Below are 20801 nucleotides of genomic sequence, written 5' to 3' on the forward strand. Positions count from 1 at the left end.
ACTTTCTTTACCCAGCCTTTTTTTTCCTTCACTTTTCCTTTTACATCTTCAGAATAATTTTCACATGAAGGTAACAACTTCCTAGGCTACATAGTTGTGGCTTCATCAGTTGTGGCTTCATCAATGAGTTAAAGAAGTCATTGATACCCATCACTTGAAATCGAGCTGTGAATATAATGGTCTGTCTGAACCTGTTTCTCAAGCCCATGTCCTTCAAACTAGATCCATCATTTTAACTAAACTTTTCCACATTTGGTTTATTCCATTTAAAACTCTTTAGTGTTCAAGGATATACAGTCACTTGATGTTTCAGGGGTGAGAGAAACCTCCCCCCCCACACACAAAGGCCATTGTGTTCTTTGATTTAAATCAAAAACATTAAGCATTACTATCCTAAAGTACCACAAGGTGGAGATATGACTCCAAGAAAAAACCCCTCTACTGTCTATGCTATATCCCTTTCTGCAGGTTTCCTTCTATTTCTGTGTCTGTTTTCCCTTTCTAGTTGTCTATATTTTCCCACTGTCTTTCTTCCTTATTTGAAATAGTTACTAGCCATTTTCACTGAGCAGGAAAACAATAGAGGGGTATGAAGTAAGTTATGGTAGATTAACAGGCTGGAACTCTATGTAGCTATTTTAAATGTATTCATAAATTCTATAGAAATATGGAAAATGTTTGCCAAAACATTCATTTTTAATTATTGTTAAATAAATTACACTGAGTTGATTCTAATACTTTTGCTGCCTACATAAGCAAACCAAAAACCTATAAATGCCTCAAGGTTAAGAAACTTAAAACTAAGGACAACCAATCACAAATGGCCGACCAGGTTTCCCAAATACTACAACCTTATTCTATAGCTAATCAGATGATTTCCTTGTTTTGCTGCCACCTTTTCTCTATAAGGGCTTCCCTGGTGGCTCAGTGGCAAAGAATCCACCGGCAATGCAGGAGGCGTGGGTTGGATCCCTGTGTCAGGAAGATCCCTCGGAGAAGGAAATGGCAACCCACTCCAGTATTCTTGCCTGGGAAATCCCATGGACAGAGGAGCCTGGCAGGCTGTAGTTCATGGGGGCGCAAAAGAGTCAGACACTACTTAGCAACTAAATAGCAAGAACAACTTCTCTATAAAAGTCTTTTCCCTAGCGCCTGTCAATGGAATGGAGCTCTTACTCACTTCTGGCTTGGTACTGCCCTATTTGAATTGATTCTTTTTCTCAAATAAACTCTTTTTTTTTTTAATGCCTCAGTTTATATTTTAACATTACAAAATGGTGTGTATTCTATCACTACGATAATATTTTAAAGTGCAGAAACTAAGAGAGAATGATGGAAAAGTAATATGTAAAACTGACAGGTCTTTAGGATTTGTGTAATTTTTTTCTCTCATTCACAAATGTTCTATATTACATCATCTTTACAATAATTAAAAACATTAAAACAAAAGAACTCAAATGGTTAAGAAATGAAAACTTGTTTAGGTGACAAGGTTAGGAATATATTTTCTTTTATAAAATTTCAATTTGATACTTTTGGGAAAATAATGAACATATCTTATTAAAAGAAACAGGTAATAAAATTTTTAAAATATATGTTATTTGTAAGAGTATAAAAAAGCACCAAATACCTAGAAATAAGTGTGATGAAAGATGAGAAAGTAGAGAAGACCTATAAACAGAGATATACAGTACCAGGTTCATGACCTAGAAATCTTAACATAAGTAAGATGTTAAAAAATAAATAAGCAAAACAAAAGTTAAAAAAAAACAAAGCAAAGCAAAGGCAAAAAAAATTAGCTACAAGAATACATTGTACAGCACAGGGAATATAGCCAATACTTAAGAATAACTATATATAGAATATAATCTTGAAAAACTGTGAATCACTATGTTGTACACCTGAAACTTACATATTGTAAGTCAACTATACCTCAGTTAAAAAAAAAACAAGATGTCAGTTCTCCATAAATTGATTGATAGATGCAATTGAAGCAAAATTTTTGGTGAAGATACAAAGAACCTAGAAGAGCCAACAGTCTTGAAGAAAAATATCACAGTTGAAAGACTTAACACTATGAGAAATCAATGCCTACTGTAAAGTAATGAGACAGGTTGATGCTGGCACAAGGAAAAACAAGAGAACAGAACATAATGGAGTCTGAAAACTGGTGTCACAGAGAATTACTGTCCTTGGTGTGGGACCCCCTTCCCCAGCATTTGGTGTCAGAAGTGTTATGTGTGTGGTAGTAGTGTAAGAGTAAAGGTGAAACACAGTAGACCAAGTTTTTTCTAAAACAGTTTCATATATGTAATGTAGCACCAAGAGAAATTGCACTAAAAAAATCTATAGAAAGAGGCATATCCATACTACACCAGTTCAGTTCAGTTCAGTAGCTCAGTCGTGTCCGACTCTTTGTGACCCCATGAATCGCAGCACACCAGGCCTCCCTGTCCATCACCATCTCCTGGAGCTCACTCAGACTCACGACCATCGAGTCTGTGATGCCATCCAGCCATCTCATCCTCTGTGGTCCCCTTCTCCTCCTGCCCCCAATCCCTCCCAGCATCAGAGTCTTTTCCAATGAGTCAGCTCTTCGTATGAGGTGGCCAAAGTACTGGAGTTTCAGCTTTAGCATCATTCCTTCCAAAGAAATCCCAGGGTTGATCTCCTTCAGAATGGACTGGTTGGATCTCCTTGCAGTCCAAGGGACTCTCAAGAGTCTTCTCCAACACCACAGTCCAAAAGCATCAATTCTTTGGCACTCAGCTTTCTTCACAGTCCAACTCTCACATCCATACATGACAACTGGAAAAACCATAGCCTTGACTAGACAGACCTTAGTCAGCAAAGTAATGTCTCTGCTTTTGAATGTATTATCTAGGTTGGTCATAACTTTTCTTCCAAGGAGTAAGCGTCTTTTAATTTCATGGCTGCAATCACCATCTGCAGTGATTTTGGAGCCCCAAAAAATAAAGCCTGATACTGTTTCCACTGTTTCCCCATCTATTTCCCATGAAGTGATGGGACCAGATGCCATGATCTTCGTTTTCTGAATGTTGAGCTTTAAGCCAACTTTTTCACTCTCCACTTTCACTTTCATCAAGAAGCTTTTTAGCTTCTCTTCACTTTCTGCCATAAGGGTGGTGTCATCTGCATATCTGAGGTTATTGATATTTCTCCCGGCAATCTTGATTCCAGCTTGTGTTTCTTCCAGCTCAGCGTTTCTCATGATGTACTCTGCATAGAAGTTAAATAAGCAGGGTGACAATATACAGCCTTGATGTACTCCTTTTCCTATTTGGAAGCAGTCCATTGTTCCATGTCCAGTTCTAACTGTTGCTTCCTGACCTGCATACAGATTTCTCAAGAGGCAGGTTAGGTGGTCTGGTATTCCCATCTCTTTCAGAATTTTCCACAGTTTCTTGTGATCCACACAGTCAAAGGCTTTGGCATAGTCAATAAAGTAGAAATACATGTTTTTCTGGAACTCTCTTGCTTTTTCCATGATCCAGCGGATGTTGGCAATTTGATCTCTGGTTCCTCTGCCTTTTCTAAAACCAGCTGGAACATCTGGAAGTTCATGGTTCACGTATTGCTGAAGCCTGGCTTGGAGAATTTTGAGCATTACTTTACTAGCATGTGAGATTAGTGCAATTGTGCGGTAGTTTGAGCATTCTTTTGCATTGCCTTTCTTTGGAATTGGAATGAAAACTGACCTTTTCCAATCCTGTGGCCACTGTTGAGTTTTCTAAATTTGCTGGCATATTGAGTGCCGCACTTTCACAGCATCATCTTTCAAGATTTGAAATAGCTCAACTGGAATTCCATCACCTCCACTAGCTTTGTTCATAGTGATGCTTTCTAAGGCCCACTTGACTTCACATTCCAAGATGTCTGGCTCTAGATGAGTGATCACATCATCATGATTATCTGGGTCATGAAGATCTTTTTTGTACAGTTCTTCTGTGTATTCTTGCCACCTCTTCTTAATATCTTCTGCTTCTGTTAGGTCCATACCATTTCTGTCCTTTATCAAGCCCATCTTTGCATGAAATGTTCCCTTGGTAGCTCTAATTTTCTTGAAGAGATCTCTAGTCTTTCCCATTCTGTTGTTTTCCTCTATTTCTTTGCACTGATCACTGAAGAAGGCTTTCTTATCTCTTCTTGCTATTCTTTGGAACTCTGCATTCAGATGTTTATATCTTTCCTTTTCTCCTTTGCTTTTTGCCTCTCTTCTTTTCACAGCTATTTGTAAGGCCTCCCCAGACAGCCATTTTGCTTTTTTGCATTTCTTTTCCATGGGGATGGTCTTGATCCCTGTCTCCTGTAGAATGTCACGAACCTCATTCCATAGTTCATCAGGCACTCTATCTATCAGATCTAGGCCCTTAAATCTATTTTTCACTTCCACTGTATAATCATAAGGGATTTGATTTAGGTCATACCTGAATGGTCTAGTGGTTTTCCCTACTTTCTTCAATGGCTTATTATTATTACCATACTACATAAATAAACCAAAATGAAATTCTGAACAGGATGAAGTGAGTTATATTTACCTTTTTTTATGGAAAGTAAATTCTTTTTTGATCAATTTCACAAAATTGAAACAAGTTTTTTTAAGTTCTTTTACTTGGCTTTTTAAAAACTGAGGTATAATTTCAATATTTCTTTTTAAAACCCTATTTATTTGGAATTTCTTTTCACTTAGATGGGCCTCTACTTTTTCTCCCCTATAAGTAAGTGGTCCTAAATTAAGCCTACTCTCAGTTAACACAGTAGCAACAATCATTAATGCTATATCATAAGAAGAAAAAACAATAAAAACTACAGAATAAGACAGTATTCTTAGAAAAACTATGCCATCGATAAGTGTAAGTAAATACTGAAAGAAAGCTCTATAGAAAGGTTTTAAGAATCTAGCATGGGGATTTCCCTGGTGGTCCAGTGGTTGGGAATCCGCTTTCCAATGCAGAGGATGCAGGTTTAATCTCTGGTCGGGGAACCAAGATCCCACGTGCTGCAACAACTGAGCCCACACACTTGAGAGCCTATTCCTCACAACTAGAGAGCACCCTAGTGTCACAGAAAAGACCCCTCGCAGCCAAAGAAAAAGGAATCTAGCATGGGCCATAAAAATAAAAAGTTATCTGAATTTTTTGGCTAGATATTTTTCTTACTATTCATAAACACTCAGCTTCGAAGAACTTCAGCAGTTGAAGTAAGTACCCCTTTTATCAAAAGTAGGTCCGATTAATTCTGTATATTGCCACCACAATGCTCAATTCACTCAAATATATTTCCTAGTTCTTGTAGCCAGAACTCTTTGGAAAGTGTAGCAAAGACTGGCCAGTTGTTCACCAAATCATTTTTCTTTCACCACTTGGCATACTGTTAGACAGTGTTTCCCGGCCTCCTTTGAAGTTACATATATCCATGTTTATGAGTTCTGTGGGTCAAAGACTTGGCCATATAAACATTCCCAGGAATGATACTCTACGCTTGGCCCCTTATCTGTTGGATGCAGAAGATCCAATGGAAGGGAACTTGATGAAGCTGCAAGGGATTGTGAAGCCACTAAATAGAAGGTGCATGGGTCTCTGAGTTACCACTAGGCAGAAATGACGAGTTATTTGACTAGAAGCACTTAAATGGAACTATAGACAGACAATAAACAAACATTTATTGTTATGCTACTGACATTTGATTTTAGTAGCAGTTAGTGCCGTGACATATACAGAGTATGCGTTTCTCATACCTCCTTTCTCTGCTTCTCCACAACTAAATTCACTAGGGAATTAGTTGTGAGACTCCTTTAGTGACCTTGCAAAAAGATATCATTAATAAAACTCCATGGAGAAACTTGCTAATTGCTAAGTTTGAATTCTTTTCGTCAGCCCACCCTTCCTTGCTGTTGTATTCCATCGACCTTTTTAAAAATTTATTTATTTAGTTAGTTTTATTTATTTATTTGGCTGCACTAGAACTTAGTTATGGCATGTAAACTCTTAGTTGGGAAATGTGGGTTCTGGATCCCTGACCAGGGATTGAACCTGGATCCTCTGCATTCAGAGCACAGTCTCAACCTCTGGACCACTAGGGAAGTCCCCTCTACTGAACTTTTAAGGCTGATGAATACTTTGAAGTCCAACATTGAGAGCTAAAAAAAAAAAAAAAAAAATCACTCCTTGCTGTCTTTAGGGATATGGTCGTGAGATCTTGTCACTTTATATCCCAGGCGGCATCTAAGCAAATGGCAAATATATAGATTTCAATTTCTACTGCAGATAAGCAAATTAAGATGCTGATCTGATAGAGCAAAGTGATTATAAAGATTGTGGAATTATATTACTATACTATTTGTCCCTAGAATTTAATATTTAATATAATAATTTAATATTCAAAAAATTAAGTACTTTGAATACATTTAGGTGTCTTTTTTCTATGACTCTAGAGTGGTGAAACTTCTGAGCCTGCACAGGTTCTTCACTTTTTTTGTTATCACAGATACTTTGGAAATCTAATAAACCTAATGGACCCCTTATCACAATAATGTTTGTAAATGAATACATAGGATTTCAAACAAAAGTGAATTAAAATAGTTATCAGAATATTTTTAAAAATGTCTTATGGTAATATGTGTCTCTATTGACACATTAAATAAGGAGATCTAGTAGTTGGTCTAATAATTACTGCAGAAATTTTCAAGTAATGAGTGGAAATGACATTTTGAGATAATTATTATGAGATGAAAATATCTGTGGTTTCTATCAGTGATGATAAAATCACAAGTATTGCTAATACTAATTGGTTTGTTGCCTACTTAATAATCAAAAGAAATGTTAAATTTCAATTAGAAGTTAATGAAACTAAAGATAAAACTCTGATTTTATCTATGGCGTGCAAGTTAAGAACTCCAGGACTAGTGGGGTCCCCAAAACATAGACGGTGTTTATCTCTGAGTAGTAGAAATATGGATGTTTTAAATTTTTCTTATTTTTCATAACCATGTATGGTAACGATTTTTTAAAAAATTTATTTGACTAAGCTGGGTCTTAGTTGTACACGTGCATAATCTTCAATCTTTGTTGCGGCATGCAGGATCTTTAGTTGTGGCATGTGGGATCTAGTTCCCTGACCAGGGATCGAAGCCAGGCCCTCTGCTTTGGGAGCACAGAGTCAGCCACTAGACTACCAGGGAAGTCCCTCTTCTTTTCTATATTGTTCAAATTTTCCATAATAAGCAAACATCACTTTTATCATTATAAAAGACATCACATGATATTTACAAAAACCAAAGGGGTGTATTGCTTGGTAAGATTCAGTATACAGAAATAAAATTGGAAAAACAAAATAATGCTTGAAGAAAAAGGAAAACAAAATCCTGGATGAAGATGGAGAAACCGAACCTGACTTTCATTAGGACACAAGCTGATGAGACCTTTATACCACTCATTTTTATACACAAATTCTTTAATACACGATGCTGCCTCAGGGCTAAAGCACCATAATTCTCTTAACTGGCCACACAGGCACTCTTGGGCCACATTCCAAATAAAAAAGAAAAGGGAATCCCACAAGTCTCTATTACTCATGAGTTTAATAATTTTATTATCCATACCTTCTGCATCCTCCACTCTTGCTAACCCTTCCAGCCAGGACTTGTCTGCCTACTCAGTGCTCCACTTAGTGGTCTGGGAGAGAAAACTAGGCAATGAAATCCAGACTCCTTACCAGGCCCTACAAGACTCTCCTGGATCTGACCCCTACCTACTTCCCTAACTTCCAACTGCATTTCCCTCGCATTCGCCTCTCTGACCTATTGATTCCTCCAATAGCCAATCCTGTTTCATCCTCGGGAGCTTTGTCTTTTCTGGTCCTCCTTCCTGGCAAATTCTTCCTCCAGAGTTCCCAGAGACCAGTCCGGCTCCATATCCTTGCAGCTCTGGTATATTTTCTCTGAGACTTTCCTGACTCCCCAAGCCACCCCTGCAGGTCATATTACTGCAACAACACTCCCTGGAATTATTTCTATATTGTTTCTCAATAGGATGGAAGCTGCTTGAAGCCAAGGACCTTGTCGATCCTGTTCACCTAATGAGTGTTATGAACGAATACCTGCTGACTGCCTCCTGGGGGCGTACTCTAGCTTGGAAATAAAAATCAGTTTGTCGAGCGGAAAGCATGTCAATAGCGGTTTTCATCTGTCCGCTCAGGCACTGGCACCCCCTACGAATCTCGGTGGTTATATACGCTTAGAATTCCGCCCGCGCAAGACGTGAAAAGACAACCCCTCAAGAGCCTTCGCCGCCGTCCGCGCCGAACTGCGGCTGCGCGCCGCCAGAGGAGGGGCGTGGCCAACTCCGCGGTGGGGAAGTGAGTCCAGAGCCAGCGAGAGGACGCTGGAGGGCGCGCTAGAGCGGCGCGGCATGGCCGGGCCTGGGGCGGCCGAGCCGGCCATGGAGGACGAGCGAAGCTTCTCAGATATCTGCGGCGGCCGCCTGGCCTTGCACCGCCGATACTACTCCCCTTACTGCCTAGAGTTCTGCCTCAGCTGCCCTCGGATCTCTTTGCGCTCGCTCACCGCTGTCACCTGCACCGTGTGGCTGGCGGCCTACGGACTCTTTACACTCTGTGAGGTAAGGCCGGCCTCGGAGTCGGGGCTTGGGTTTGGAAGGATTTGGGGGTCTTAGGCTCGAGCCCAGAGCTCTCGCCGGACCCTCCTATAGTCGTGCGGCCTGGAGGGCAGAAACTCGCTGGTTCTGGGGACGCCATTCCGCTGCTGGACAGCTCTCTTCCCTCCTTAACGTTGAGTGAACTTTGCGCTCTTGTACTTTATCCCCGCTCCGGGGTCGCTGCTCTCATCCTGGTATATCCTACTTAACCCTCATCAATGTCCAGGGCTAAGTAACCTTATCTTCCTTTAAACTCCACTGCAGCACTTCTTAAGGGCTCTGTGTACCAGAATTTCTATTTTTTCTCCTATTCAAAACTATTAATCAGAGTAATGACTCTCAGCTTGTATAAGAAGAAATCTGTTGGAGGAATTCATTAAAACATGTGGCTTTACTTCAATCCAAACCAATATTGGATTGTTAGAATTTCAGAAAGAAAAATTAAGTATAAAAAATGCAGAGGTAATAAAGTTTTGGGCAGTGATTACTTTATAGGAAAGCTGATATGGGTCAGACCCCCTAAGTAAGCCAATGAACTTACCTACAAAATAGAAACGGACTCACAAACTTAGAAAACAGACTTATGGTTGCCATAGGGGAAAGAAGGGAGGACGGATAAATTGAAAGTTTGGGATTGATATATACACACTACTATATTTAAAATAGGCAACTAACAAGGACCTACTGTATAGCACAGGGAACTCTACTTAATATTTTGTAATAACCTCAATAGGAAAAGAACTTCAAAATGTGAAGATATATGAATATGTATAACTGAATCACTCTGCTCTACACCTGAAACTAACACATTATAAATCAACTATACTCCAAAATAAAATAAAAAATTTAAAAATAATATTAAAATCCCCTAAGTATATACTTGTTCTTCATTCCTTCTTTCCTCCCAGTTTTTTAATTCACAGTTCTATTAGAATTCTAGGTTTTTACCTTACTTATTCCAACCTGGAATGGTCTTCCCCCTTCCTTTTCTCAGCTAAGTATATCTGTCAGTAATCACCACCTCCTCAGCACCAGTTAAATCTTGCTTCCTTAGAAATCTTCATAGGATATTCCTGTGTGCTTTAATCTCCCTCTTTCTTGCTTTTTCTCTTTCTCTGTTAATCCTGTCTTAGTCACCTCTATATCATAGTATTCTCCAGAAACATTTTATATATTTTAATCTTGCTTCTAATAAATCTGTAAGGGCCAGAACATAAGTTTATCTCTCTCCATTCTTCCATAATGCTTATTCAGTTCACATTATGTACAAGACACTGTACTAGGTACTAGACATTTAATTAACTCAAAGTAGGTATTTCTGGGCCCCTCAAAGACCCAGCAGATAGATTTCTCCATCCTCCATTTGTTAATTAACAAATAATTATCTAATACAGAGGTCAGCAAACTCTTTCTTAAAAAGGCCAAACAGTAAATATTTTAGGCTTTGCAGGTCTCTGTCTCATATTCTTCTGTTCCATTTTCTTTATCAACCCTTCAAAAAATGTAAAAAAAAAAACAAAACCAGTTTTAGCTTAATGTGGACCAGACAAAAGCAGATCACAGGCCCAAATAGTTTCTAGACTTCTTATCTAACTCTTAACTATGTGTTATTTAGAAAGAAGTAGAAAGCTACTTTGAAGGAAAACCAGAGCTGGTCAGTAGTTAAAGCAGTAAAAACAGATTTCATTCAGAAACTATTGTAATGGGAGAAAAGAGACCTCAGTATTGAAGGTTGGGTTCAATTCTGAATACATCAGGGACCAGTAGAAATGTATAGCCAAAGAGCAGGGTCAGTGGTCAATGGATGCAAAATTACTAAAAGGAAACATGAGGAGTAAATGGGGGATTCTGGCTAAATTGATTCAACAGGATTCTTGCTAAGGCAGGCCAGGGTGATCAGATAACCAAGGTGAGCGTCTTCTCTAAACTCACTTAGCAAGAGTCTTGCTACAACTTGGCCAGCAAGGCCTGCATTGTTCAACAAGAGTCTGACTAGAGTTAGGTCAGAGAGGGTATCTTGTCAGTAACAAAGATTAGAAGAATACCTCCTGCCCTCAAGGAATGACAGCCATAAATTAGTGAATCTCTTGTGATTCTAGGTCATCAATGATTTTTTTTTTTCCTGTGCCATCCTTCTAAATAGCTTTTTGGGGAAAAAAAAAAAAGGAAAACAAACATACCTTGATAGAAAACCACACTTCAACTTCAGAAATGTTAAAAGGTTCTTAGAATCAAAGAAATAAATACCATTTCGGGGACCCTTAACACTGTCCTTAGTCATTTCAGCTAGTCAGTCAGCCTTAACATATATCAGTCATAACCGAAAACAACCAAAAGGGCCCTGAACAGGAAGATCTTTATTATTTAACAAAACCAGAAGTCAAGATGAAGAAGGACTCTACAGGGCATAAGAGGCTCGGTTGATTTTAGTTTTTTCATCTTACCAATCTACCCTTTACCTGTCCTCAGCCCAGCTTCCACACAGTTTTGGCAGAGGCCTTGTTCTGGGCATCAAAACTTCAGGATGAAGGGGCCTTCTCTTCCTTAGATCTCTTTCTTGAGATGGACTTAGTTTTCTAGAAAGCCCTCCAGCAGACTTCCCCTTATATGTCATTGGCTAGAGTTGTGTCATTGGTCCATTTCTGAACCAGTCATTGGCCAAGAGTATTAGGAAGCTGTTGAGAATTATCTGCTGCACTGTGCTAAGCATTTTATTATTTATTACTGTTCAGTCTGAGATTTTGCTACATATTTTACTGATGAAAGGTGGGAAGAAAAAAATCTGAGTCCTTAAGTTGCAATTTTGGAAGAAAAATCTGGGAGAGCAGTGTGATGGGTATCCTGCTGAGGGAGGCTCTCCTCCCCAGACGGGTCCATTTGTTGTCTGGATGTGTCTTATCATGTGCTTTCCTAGCACCGCAGAGCCCAGATAAAAGTAGCCTCCTTTTCCTTCATAACACATTCTTCCTATCCATTCACCTCAAGGAGAACAAAGGTTTTTTTCCACATTGTCTGGAGTTGACTTGTTAACCAGCAGAGAAACACTTGATAATCTTAACCGCCTGTGTCTGGCTCTCTCTTCAGAACAGCATGATCCTCTCTGCTGCCATCTTCATCACTCTCTTAGGCCTGCTTGGTTACCTCCATTTTGTAAAGATTGATCATGAGACTCTGTTAATCATTGATTCCCTGGGCATCCAGATGACCTCATCCTATGCCTCAGGCAAAGAAAGCACCACCTTCATTGAGATGGGCAAGGTGAAGGATGTCATCATTAATGAGGCTATTTACATGGTAAGTATTTAAATCAGTAAATGTTAACAGGCCTCCCTAGAGGAGGCAGCCCATGGGGTGTGTCTGGATCTAAACTGAGTCTTAATACCTCAAGTAACTGATGTCACAGAATGAAACTTAAGGGCTCCGTGTACTAGTACTTAGAGTGTTTTCTTTTTGGCTGGCATGTCTTTAAACCGTAAAAGTAAACTTGTATTGAAAACATAAGCCCTTTATTCTTAAAGAGATGCAGTAGGTTTTCATGGGTAGGGACTTAGCATTTCAACTTTATTTTCTAGCCCAGCTTCAGAATCATCTCTGGTTCTTGTTGTTGTGTCTTTTTTCCTCTGAAGAATGAGAATATACCCCTCTCTCAGTTCAGAAGCTATCAAGTGTTATTTATGAAAAGTTTTGAGAAAGAAAACTTGAGTTTCACCTAGATCTCTCCTATTTGGTTTATCTTTCTTACAGCAGAAGGTGATTTACTACCTCTGCATTTTATTGAAGGATCCAGTGGAACCACATGGGATATCCCAAGTAGTACCCATCTTCCAGGTGAGCACAGAAGACTTTTCTTAAGTTTTTTCTCCAGAGAAGTCCTTTACCTTACTCCTTCTCTCCCCAGATCCACTGCTGCTTAGGTTCAGTAGGAATGTAATCTTCTATTGTCAAGAATATTTGAGGATTCCTGAGGGCTATTTTTACTAAGAATTAGAATGTTATTTCAGAAATTCCTTTCTGAGGCAGATAAAACTTTCAGAAATGTTAGGAACCTATACAGATTTTAGAGCTAGTAATACATACATAGCAGCTTCTGCATATGCATCACCGTTCACCTGCTTCGACTCTGGCAGTCTGCCACTATGTGATTTTTGTTGTTTAGTCACTAAGTCGTGTCCAACTCTTTGAGACCCCATGGACTGTAGCCCCCTAGGCTCCTCTGTCCATGGGATTACCCAGGCAAAGATACTGGAATGGGTTGCCTATTTCCTTCTCCAGGGGATCTTCCCGATCCAGGGATGGAGCCTGGGTCTCCTGCATTGGCAGGACTCTTTACCACTGAGTCACCCAGGAAGCCCAATATATGATTTTACATCAATGTTACTGATCTATACAGACTGCTATACGCTATTTTGGCATCTTGCCTTTTTTTTTTCAGTTAACTCTTTTTTTTTTAATTGAAGGATAATTGTTTTACAATGTTGTAATTGGTTTCTGCCATAGAACAATGTGAATCAGCCATAATTGCTTTTTTAATATATATTTTTTCATGTATCTACAAAAGCCATTATACTTATTATTTTAAATAATTATATCATCATATCACTTTGTTTAGCCACATCATTTGCTAGCTTTTAAAACCACATCCAGATTATTGTTTTGCTCTTATAAAAAACTTATACAAACATAACTAGTCAATTATTTTATAGGTATGTAAATTATGTATGCAGTTAATTCTGCCTCATTGCCTTTTTCACAAAGGATTTAAGGCAGCTAAGCTAAAATTCTTTTGAATTTATCTCAAAATTGTATTAAAGCTTATGAATACTTTCATAGATTTTAATATAATAGTGTTTGAGATTTGGCTCTAGAGATTAGACAACTTTACCATACTTTTGGGAATTTATGCTTGTTTTTATGTAGTCTTGTCTAACAGAAGTTTTAGCTATTTTTTAGTTTAGTATATAGTTAAAGGAATTTAGAGTTACTAAATTTGTATCTCTTTAAATAACAGACTTTTATATTTCCTTGTATTACCTATCAGTATTTTCTCTTGTTTTAAGCTATCCATCTCCTCTATTAGTCAAGCAGATACTACATATTGATTATGCATTGTAAGAATTTATTTTAGGTAGCCAACTTTTATTAAATATGCTTTCCACATACATTTTTCTCATTCTGTGGCTTTTCTTTTAATTTGATTGTATTATATTTCATTATACAAAATAATTTGCAATATTTACATATCAAAGTGCCCTTCTTGTCTCTGAGAGCTGCTTCACAGCTTGTGATACTTCCCAAGAGGGTCTGTCCTTGTTACTCCCCTTTCTTGCTCTTAGGCGGGTATCATGAAATTTAGACAGATTAAAAACTGTCTTTTGAGCGCCTGCTTCCCACAGTTTACAGGCTGGGCTGTGGGCCTGGTTAGGGATCACTCCCAGCAAAGTCCTGTGAGGCCTGAACTTGCACCTCTCCGGGCCCACACCTGTGCCGTTCAGCCCCTCCCCGGGTTGTGGGTGAGAGAGCAAGGTTGCACATGGACACAGCACCGCTGACCGTCTCTTACGTTCATCTTGACTCTGCATCTCTCCCCTCTGGAACTCAGAGTGCCAAGCCCCGGCTGGACTGCTTGATCGAAGTGTACAGGAGCTGCCAGGAGATCCTGGCACACCAGAAAGCTACATCAGCGAGCCCATGAGTCCCAGCATTCAGAAAGCCTGTATTGTCTACAGAGACTCCTAAGCCACAGTGGCTGGCTTATTTTCCGTATTTTAAACCTTCACGTGGACATAGTCTGAGAAACCAGTATGGATGTGGTGGATCTCAGAGCCCTAGAGAAGGTGACTGAAAACCTAACTTATTGTGGGATATTGAGCAAAGTATTAATGTATATTTTAGTGTTCCCCTTGTACAGGTTTATTTATTTTACCAATTGAGGGGAGACCTTGAAACTCTATGTTAGGAGTAATGTTGACTAAGCGCACTTTGTGAGCACACTTGGGCTTACTTTTTGTTGGGATTTATAGAAAATGGGAAACTGACATCAGCTCTTTTGATAAAGATAACTTTTCCAACTGTGCAGTATCCCTGTATAAAAGTTAAGAAAGAAAAAAAGCAAGCCCTTCAGGGACTGGTTAGTAGGAAGCAATGTCCTAGAAAAGACTAGTCTCTGTCCACCTAGCTCCTATGTTCCGTACAGGGTTACTTTATGATGATTCTCTTAATAAACAGATATTCTTCCAAAACATACACTACTGCTTGGTTCAGACAGCTGCTTTTTATTGACAAACATGATCGTGGCATTTCAGTCAAAGGTGTCAAGTATATTAATACTCTTGTTACTCAGCATTGTCTGTGACTCCAAAAACTTCTTTTGCCAAGAGGGATGAAACAAAAAGCCAGACAGAAATTTGACTTTGGTTCCCAGACATGTTGAAGAAGGATAAACATACATACTATAGAAGCCTTTGTTTATAAGGCTGTTTCTTTTGTATAAAATCAACAAACTAGGGAGGATCCTGAAGGGCTGGGAAGAAGCCAGGGCAGGGAAAGCAGCTTGACCCTCTAAACTCAGTAGGAACACAGCTCCATTCCTGCTTACTTTTTCTTTGGGATTTTTAAACTCCTGACATCAGCTCTTTTGAAAAAAATAATTGTTCCAACTGTGCAGTGTCCCTGTATAAAAGTTAAGAAAGAAAAAAAGCAAGTCCTTCAGGGACTGGTTAGTAGGAAGCCATGTCCTACGAAAGTCTAGTCTCTGTCCACCTAGCTCCTGTGTTCCGTACAGGGTCCCGTAGATGATATCTTTATTTGCCTTAGAGATACTCAGGATACTACGAACCAGAGCTGTAACTTCTGCCTTTTACACCAGCCCTGGAAGGGTTATTCAGGAGACTGTGGGACATGTGACATGTGACTTGTTCGAGGTAGAAATGTCTCAGCTAAATCCCAAATCCTGGGGGGAAGGGAAAAACCAAATTGGGAGGCAGCTATAAAATTGCCAGCCTGGCAAAGTCCAGTTCATTTAAAAGAGGCAGACACTCTGATGTGCTGCCTCTTTCATCATGCTTCTCGGTTTAAAGGGTGAGAGAGGGGAAGCTTACAGCAGCTGAGGTGTTCAGATAAACTAGTTCCAGCCTTGCAGTTTTTGCAGTGTGCCCCCAACACACTTTGTTGGGGTTAAAGGCTTGGTTCATAGATGCTATTGCTAAACTCATATAGTTTGTTCAGCACTTTATTGAAAAATGATAAGGCTGCCTTAGAGCTATGAAATAAAACTCAGTTTCTCCCGTGTTGGAAAATCAGAGTGTAAATGAACTCTTTCGTCTTTTTTTTTTTTTTCCTGTCAGGAGGGCAGAGACAAGATCATCTCTGCACTCAACAGCAGGTCTCACTTGGGGGTGGGGAGATATTGGCATCATCAGGAAGGCAAAAGGTGAAAGAAACTTTCAATCAGGCATCAGATAACACATGTGTGTGCTCTGCCATCAAACTAATTCCCAGTGCAAGCTCACCAGAAGTCTTAAGCCAATCCAGGCTCACAAGCCTGGAAGAGGGATCTTCTGTTTCTGAGTCATTTTTGGTGGCCTGACAGAGTAGCAAAGAGCAGGATGCATTTGCTTGGTCTTTCAGTGAGCAGGGGAATAAGTGATGCCTGCCTTCTACAGTAGTAAGCACAGCCTTCAGTGAGCCCTGTCCAGTCGTTAAAATGAGACAAGGAGAGGCCAGGGTGGACCCACCCCTTCCCTTGCTTGTACTCGGTTGCGCTGACGGTCTGGTGTGAGGAGACCAGCTTCACTCTCGGGAGACAGCACCTTGTCCTGCAGGGACAGGGGCCGCTGCCCCAGAAGGGCGCCACCGATTCCTCGTGTGCAGCAGGAGAAGGGCAAAGGTGGGTCGACTCCTTTGTCTCCAGCCCCGCCAGCACCTCTCCCATGTGGGAAAGGAAGTCCAGCCTGAGTGAGTTCCAGGCTTTTGTTGAAGTTCAAGTGAATTGGAAATTCTAGTCCTCTCCCGTTCAGGGATGTCAGGAAAACTTCAAGTATAAATCCCTGCATGAGGACCACAGAGAGTATAAAAAACACTAGTCTCCCTGAGAGCAGCAGTGCAGAAAACTGATGTACAGCACTGATGCCCTCAGTGACCAGGGGCAGTGGGCAACCCTGTGTCTATAACCGAACAGCATCCACAGCTCAGTGTTTTTGTGGCGGGTGGAGAAAGTGGTTTTTACACTGGATCTGGATTTTTAAAGGATGGCCCTGGAACATGGTAAGGCACCTAGAGAGTAAAGTGGATACCGAAGCACACATTTCACAGAACAACTGGGGTGGGTTGCGGGGCTATCAGACCCATCACAGTAGTATCACATCTGAGGACTCATGTCTAATCCCAGAGGCACCAGCTGGTGGTGGGGAAAAGGGCAAGAGAATTATTCACAGCAACGTTGGCCCCTTGGCAGCACAGGGAACAGAAGCAAAGAACTGTCGTCCATCCAGTTCCCATGGCTGGCAGGCAGCAGCGGGGGTGGTGGGTGGGTTCACAGCTGTGGAGCAGTGGTTCATGTAGCTGGCCAAGATGAAGGTCACCTCTGCAATCTAAGGAGACAACAGAGAAATGAAGGAATGGAACTAGCTTTGGCTTGAATTCTGGTTCTCTCTCTCACTTGCTGTTGCATAAGCTTCTTGGGCTTTGGTTTGTCTCTTAAATAACCACCCAGGGTGGAAATGTCCAAGCAGGGGATCATTACTGGTGAGGTTCAGACAACCAGTGAAATGGGCGTCCGGAGTCCATGGTACCTCCTGAAAACAGGAGGATCAACATTCCGCTCTGGCTGTCTCCAAGCTGGGGCAGGCGGCCTCCCTGGAAAGGACCTGCGTGTCTTCTCCTTTGGCAGGACCAGTATTAAAAGGAGGAGGAGGTTTATCAAACTCCAGCTTTAGGATTAAAACAACAGGGTTTCCAGCTGCTCAGAAAGAAGCCAGAAACTATAAATCAGAACTTCGGTTTCAGAGTCTCTGGAATTGTTATTTTTGCCAATCAACATTTCCTGTACCGACTAGAAACAAGGCCCTTAAAGTGAAACAGGTCTTTGGGCCTTCTTCAGAACCCCAGGGAAGGGGGAGCCTGTGCGGACTGGCCCACTTGTGACAAGTGCTGGGACAGCAGAACCCAAGGCAAGGGGAGAGCGCCTGGAGGAGGAAGCCGGCCTGGGCCTGGGCCTGCTGCAAGGATGAGCAGCGAGAAGCCCCCAGCTCAAGCTGTGCAGTGCTGTGGCTGACAACAGAAGTAGTAACATGAGGAGTGCCCCCACCAGCCCCTCTACCAACCCGGCATCCTCAGGAGTACTGAGGAGAGACAAGGCCAAAGGTTTTTGTTCGGGGCAGGGCCCTTCTGGGGTATTATCATAACCCCAGTTTCCTTTCTATGCTCCAAGCCCACCTCATCATACCCGATCAGAGTCAAATGTTGTAGCAGCTTTCAGGCCCACCTTGGGAGCAGCCATCCGGAAGATCAACTTCTCAATGTGGCCTTTCCCAGAGCTCTGGTCTGGAAGAGATCTGATCACAAGCATGAAGTCATCTCGGCAGCCACCGAAGGTCATCACCGAAGAGTAGGGATAGGTGACGTGCGGTTGCTGTGAGAAGCGATCCAGTTAGTTCCTGGGTAGCTTTCCCCTTGCCTCCTGAGCTGGGAATCTCGTCACACCAGGAAAGAGAAGTCTGAAAGCGGCCACACTTTGGAGAGCTCCGTTCAAATGTCTAAGCTGTGTCTGGACTAGACAGCAGTGCTTGGGGTAGGGGTAGTGGGGGCAGAACAACCACAGTCACTCAGCTCAGGACTCTTGAATGCAGAGAGGAGCCGCCAGGGAGCCAGCCCTCACCCTCCCGTACCATAGTGTTGTGGTCCAAGATGCTGACTCCATCCTCATTCACAGCAATCCACACCAGAGCACTCTCCTTGGAAGACAGCTGCACAGGCTGGGGGAACAGGAAAATCCCATCAGACCGAGTCACAGCTAGGATTCTGAACCACTAGAGCTTTCTGAAGTAGACGGCACATCCAGGGATCTGCTAGGCAGGATTTCCAACTTTTTTCTCCTTTTGGAAAACACAGAAGATGGTATTTGTACAGCATACTGGATAAACAGTCTGCTCGTGGCAGGAGGCGTCTAGCTTGGAGCTCTGGCTGCTTACGAACTACGCTGAGTGGGGAAGGGTATCACTTTCTTGCAGTACCCACCCTGCTACGAAACAGAGCAGAGCACACTGTTCCTGTGGGAGACCAGAGGCCAGCCCTGGCTGTTCCGTCACAGGCATGTAGAACAGGCTATCTTCTCCTGGCTCTCAGAAACTGAAAGCATTCCACCCAGTTTCTCCCAGCACCAGTGCATCCTGCTTCAACCAGTTTTCTAGGGATTACTTTTTTTTTAAGTCAGGAAAACAATAATGTAACCTTAAAGGTTTTAGGCCCTACCAGGGAGAAAAGTGACTATTTGGTGGACAAGTCTTAGAATGACTAATTTTCCCTGCCAGGGCTGCATGAGGGCAATCTAGATCTCCTATCTCTTCTACCCAGAAGTCTGGGATCAGAGATGGACATGTCTCTTTCATCAGGAGCTTTCCCCAACCTTCCAGGCTAAGAGGGTCCCCATGTTATATGCCTTTATAACACCCCTGTACTTTTCCTTCATGGCACTGTGACAACTTGTGAAAAAATTATATATGTATTTAGAGAGAGAATTATTATTTGATTAATGTGGACCTTCCCTACTAGATAGGAAGCTCCATGAAGGCAAAGACTGTGTCGGATTTGCTTACATCTTGCCACCGCAAACAGCGCAATGCATGAGATATAATAGGAGCTCAACAGTTCTTTGTTGAATGAATGACTCTATTGTCTGATCTGTACCCTCAGTGAACAGGATCACGATCCAGCATCGAGGACAGGAAACTCTGTGTGATTATGTACAAAGTTCACACATACCAGATATCCAGTGAAGAAGAGTTCCAGCTGAAATTACTGTTGGCCACCTGACCTTCACGCAGGAGAAATGAACTGCTGCCTGAGTAGTCACATCCCCCGTGGCTACTCCAGGTCAATGGAGATGTGTTTGTTTAGGTTATGATACTAATATGTCCTTTCAAACTCTTTTCAAATGAAAGCACTCTTGAGAGGGACGTCACATCAGGTCTGGACACTGCTGTGAATTAGTTGACCCTATCTTTTTTTTTTTTTTTTTCAGGGGTAGGATTGGGAAAGAAGTCAATAAAGGAAAGTTGAGGGTCACCCAGAAATAATCCTGGTCCAAAAGCAATGAGTCACAACTGCTCTGGACCAGGGAAAGCTGGCAGCAGGCAAGAAATGGGTGGGGAGATTGCGACCCCTAGTGGTTGCTAGTGTGCAGGCGGGCTCTACAGACAACTGGCTCAACCCTGATGGAATCCCTGAGAAACTTAAGGGAGTTTCTGATGGGATGGTGGGCTTCCAGATGATATGGTAACCACTCCTTCCACTGGAAAGGCTCACACTTACCTGAGCAGCAAAGAGCTTAGCACCAAAGAGGGGCCATTTCCGGGCCACTGTCAGGTAGGTGCGGATGCACTCAGGAGAGGAGCAGCCTTGCAGTGCCGCCCACTTCGTGGTCAGCTGATCCGCCAGGTGCCTGGTTTGGACGGACGGAGAGACAGGGTGCCATGTTTCTGTCGCAGCTCTGAGGTTTCCCCAACTCTGCAGCCCTCCCCACAGTGACTCCTTGCAAGACCCTGCAGCCTACCTCAGCTGTTCAGAGGGCACCCCATGTCTGTAGCGCCTTGGGTAGAACCTGTCCAGGACCTGCTGGAGGTGATGCTGAGCTTTGGCAGAGGGTGTACCCCCAGGTCCTGGAAGGATGGGCCTCTCCAAGTCCCCGTACTCTACCTGCAACAGAAGCACATGGAGAGACAAGTCAGGAAATTGGATGTGGATAGGGTGTGGGTGGGGGCCTGCTGAGAGAGGTACAATAAACCATCATTTCATTCCTTTATTGGTGAGGAGGGAATGGATGGGAAAAAAAAACATTTCTTGTGAACAGACCCTTTATCTCAAGTTTCACAGACACCAGAGAAAAAATCTTAGGATCCAAGAATATTAAAG

General features: G+C 41.8%; 2 protein-coding genes across 5 annotated transcripts in view; one reads left to right on the forward strand and one right to left on the reverse strand.

Moving 5' to 3' along the window:
* The first annotated feature begins 8341 nt into the window (after nucleotides 1-8341).
* On the forward strand, nucleotides 8342-19963 carry PIGH (phosphatidylinositol glycan anchor biosynthesis class H). 3 transcript variants are annotated; one of them, XM_040226232.1, is made up of 4 exons: nucleotides 8342-8639; nucleotides 11760-11969; nucleotides 12420-12503; nucleotides 14275-14918. In XM_040226232.1, exons 1-4 carry the CDS (start codon nucleotides 8430-8432, stop codon nucleotides 14365-14367), a joined length of 597 nt encoding a protein of 198 aa, XP_040082166.1. In that variant the 5' UTR covers nucleotides 8342-8429; the 3' UTR covers nucleotides 14368-14918. The 3 variants fall into 3 exon arrangements, with proteins under 3 accessions (XP_040082166.1, XP_040082168.1, XP_040082167.1); XM_040226234.1 differs by lacking the exon at nucleotides 14275-14918 and adding an exon at nucleotides 19584-19963 and having other exon boundaries at nucleotides 8390-8639; XM_040226233.1 differs by having other exon boundaries at nucleotides 8390-8639; nucleotides 12423-12503.
* Nucleotides 15891-20801, reverse strand: part of PLEKHH1 (pleckstrin homology, MyTH4 and FERM domain containing H1) — a 55748-nt gene continuing 50837 nt past the window's right edge. For both annotated transcript variants that reach the window (XM_040226231.1, XM_040226229.1), the window contains 5 exons: nucleotides 20443-20585; nucleotides 20202-20331; nucleotides 18560-18646; nucleotides 18157-18303; nucleotides 15891-17263 (listed from right to left, as the gene is read on the reverse strand). In XM_040226231.1, coding sequence (XP_040082165.1) covers nucleotides 17102-17263; nucleotides 18157-18303; nucleotides 18560-18646; nucleotides 20202-20331; nucleotides 20443-20585 — 669 coding nt within the window. In that variant the 3' untranslated portion in view covers nucleotides 15891-17101. The remainder of the gene's footprint in view (nucleotides 17264-18156; nucleotides 18304-18559; nucleotides 18647-20201; nucleotides 20332-20442; nucleotides 20586-20801) is intronic.

This window comes from Oryx dammah, unplaced genomic scaffold (assembly GCF_014754425.2).
Source record: "Oryx dammah isolate SB20612 unplaced genomic scaffold, SCBI_Odam_1.1 HiC_scaffold_26, whole genome shotgun sequence".
Lineage (NCBI taxonomy): Eukaryota > Metazoa > Chordata > Mammalia > Artiodactyla > Bovidae > Oryx > Oryx dammah.

Coding starts and splice junctions, on each gene's coding strand:
- PIGH (XM_040226232.1), top strand. CDS start 8,430: ATGGCCGGGCCTGGGGCGGCCGAGCCGGCCATGGAGGACGAGCGAAGC. Junction 8,640..11,759: donor GACTCTTTACACTCTGTGAG/GTAAGGCCGGCC, acceptor CTCTCTCTTCAG/AACAGCATGATCCTCTCTGC. Junction 12,504..14,274: donor AAGTAGTACCCATCTTCCAG/GTGAGCACAGAA, acceptor TCTGGAACTCAG/AGTGCCAAGCCCCGGCTGGA.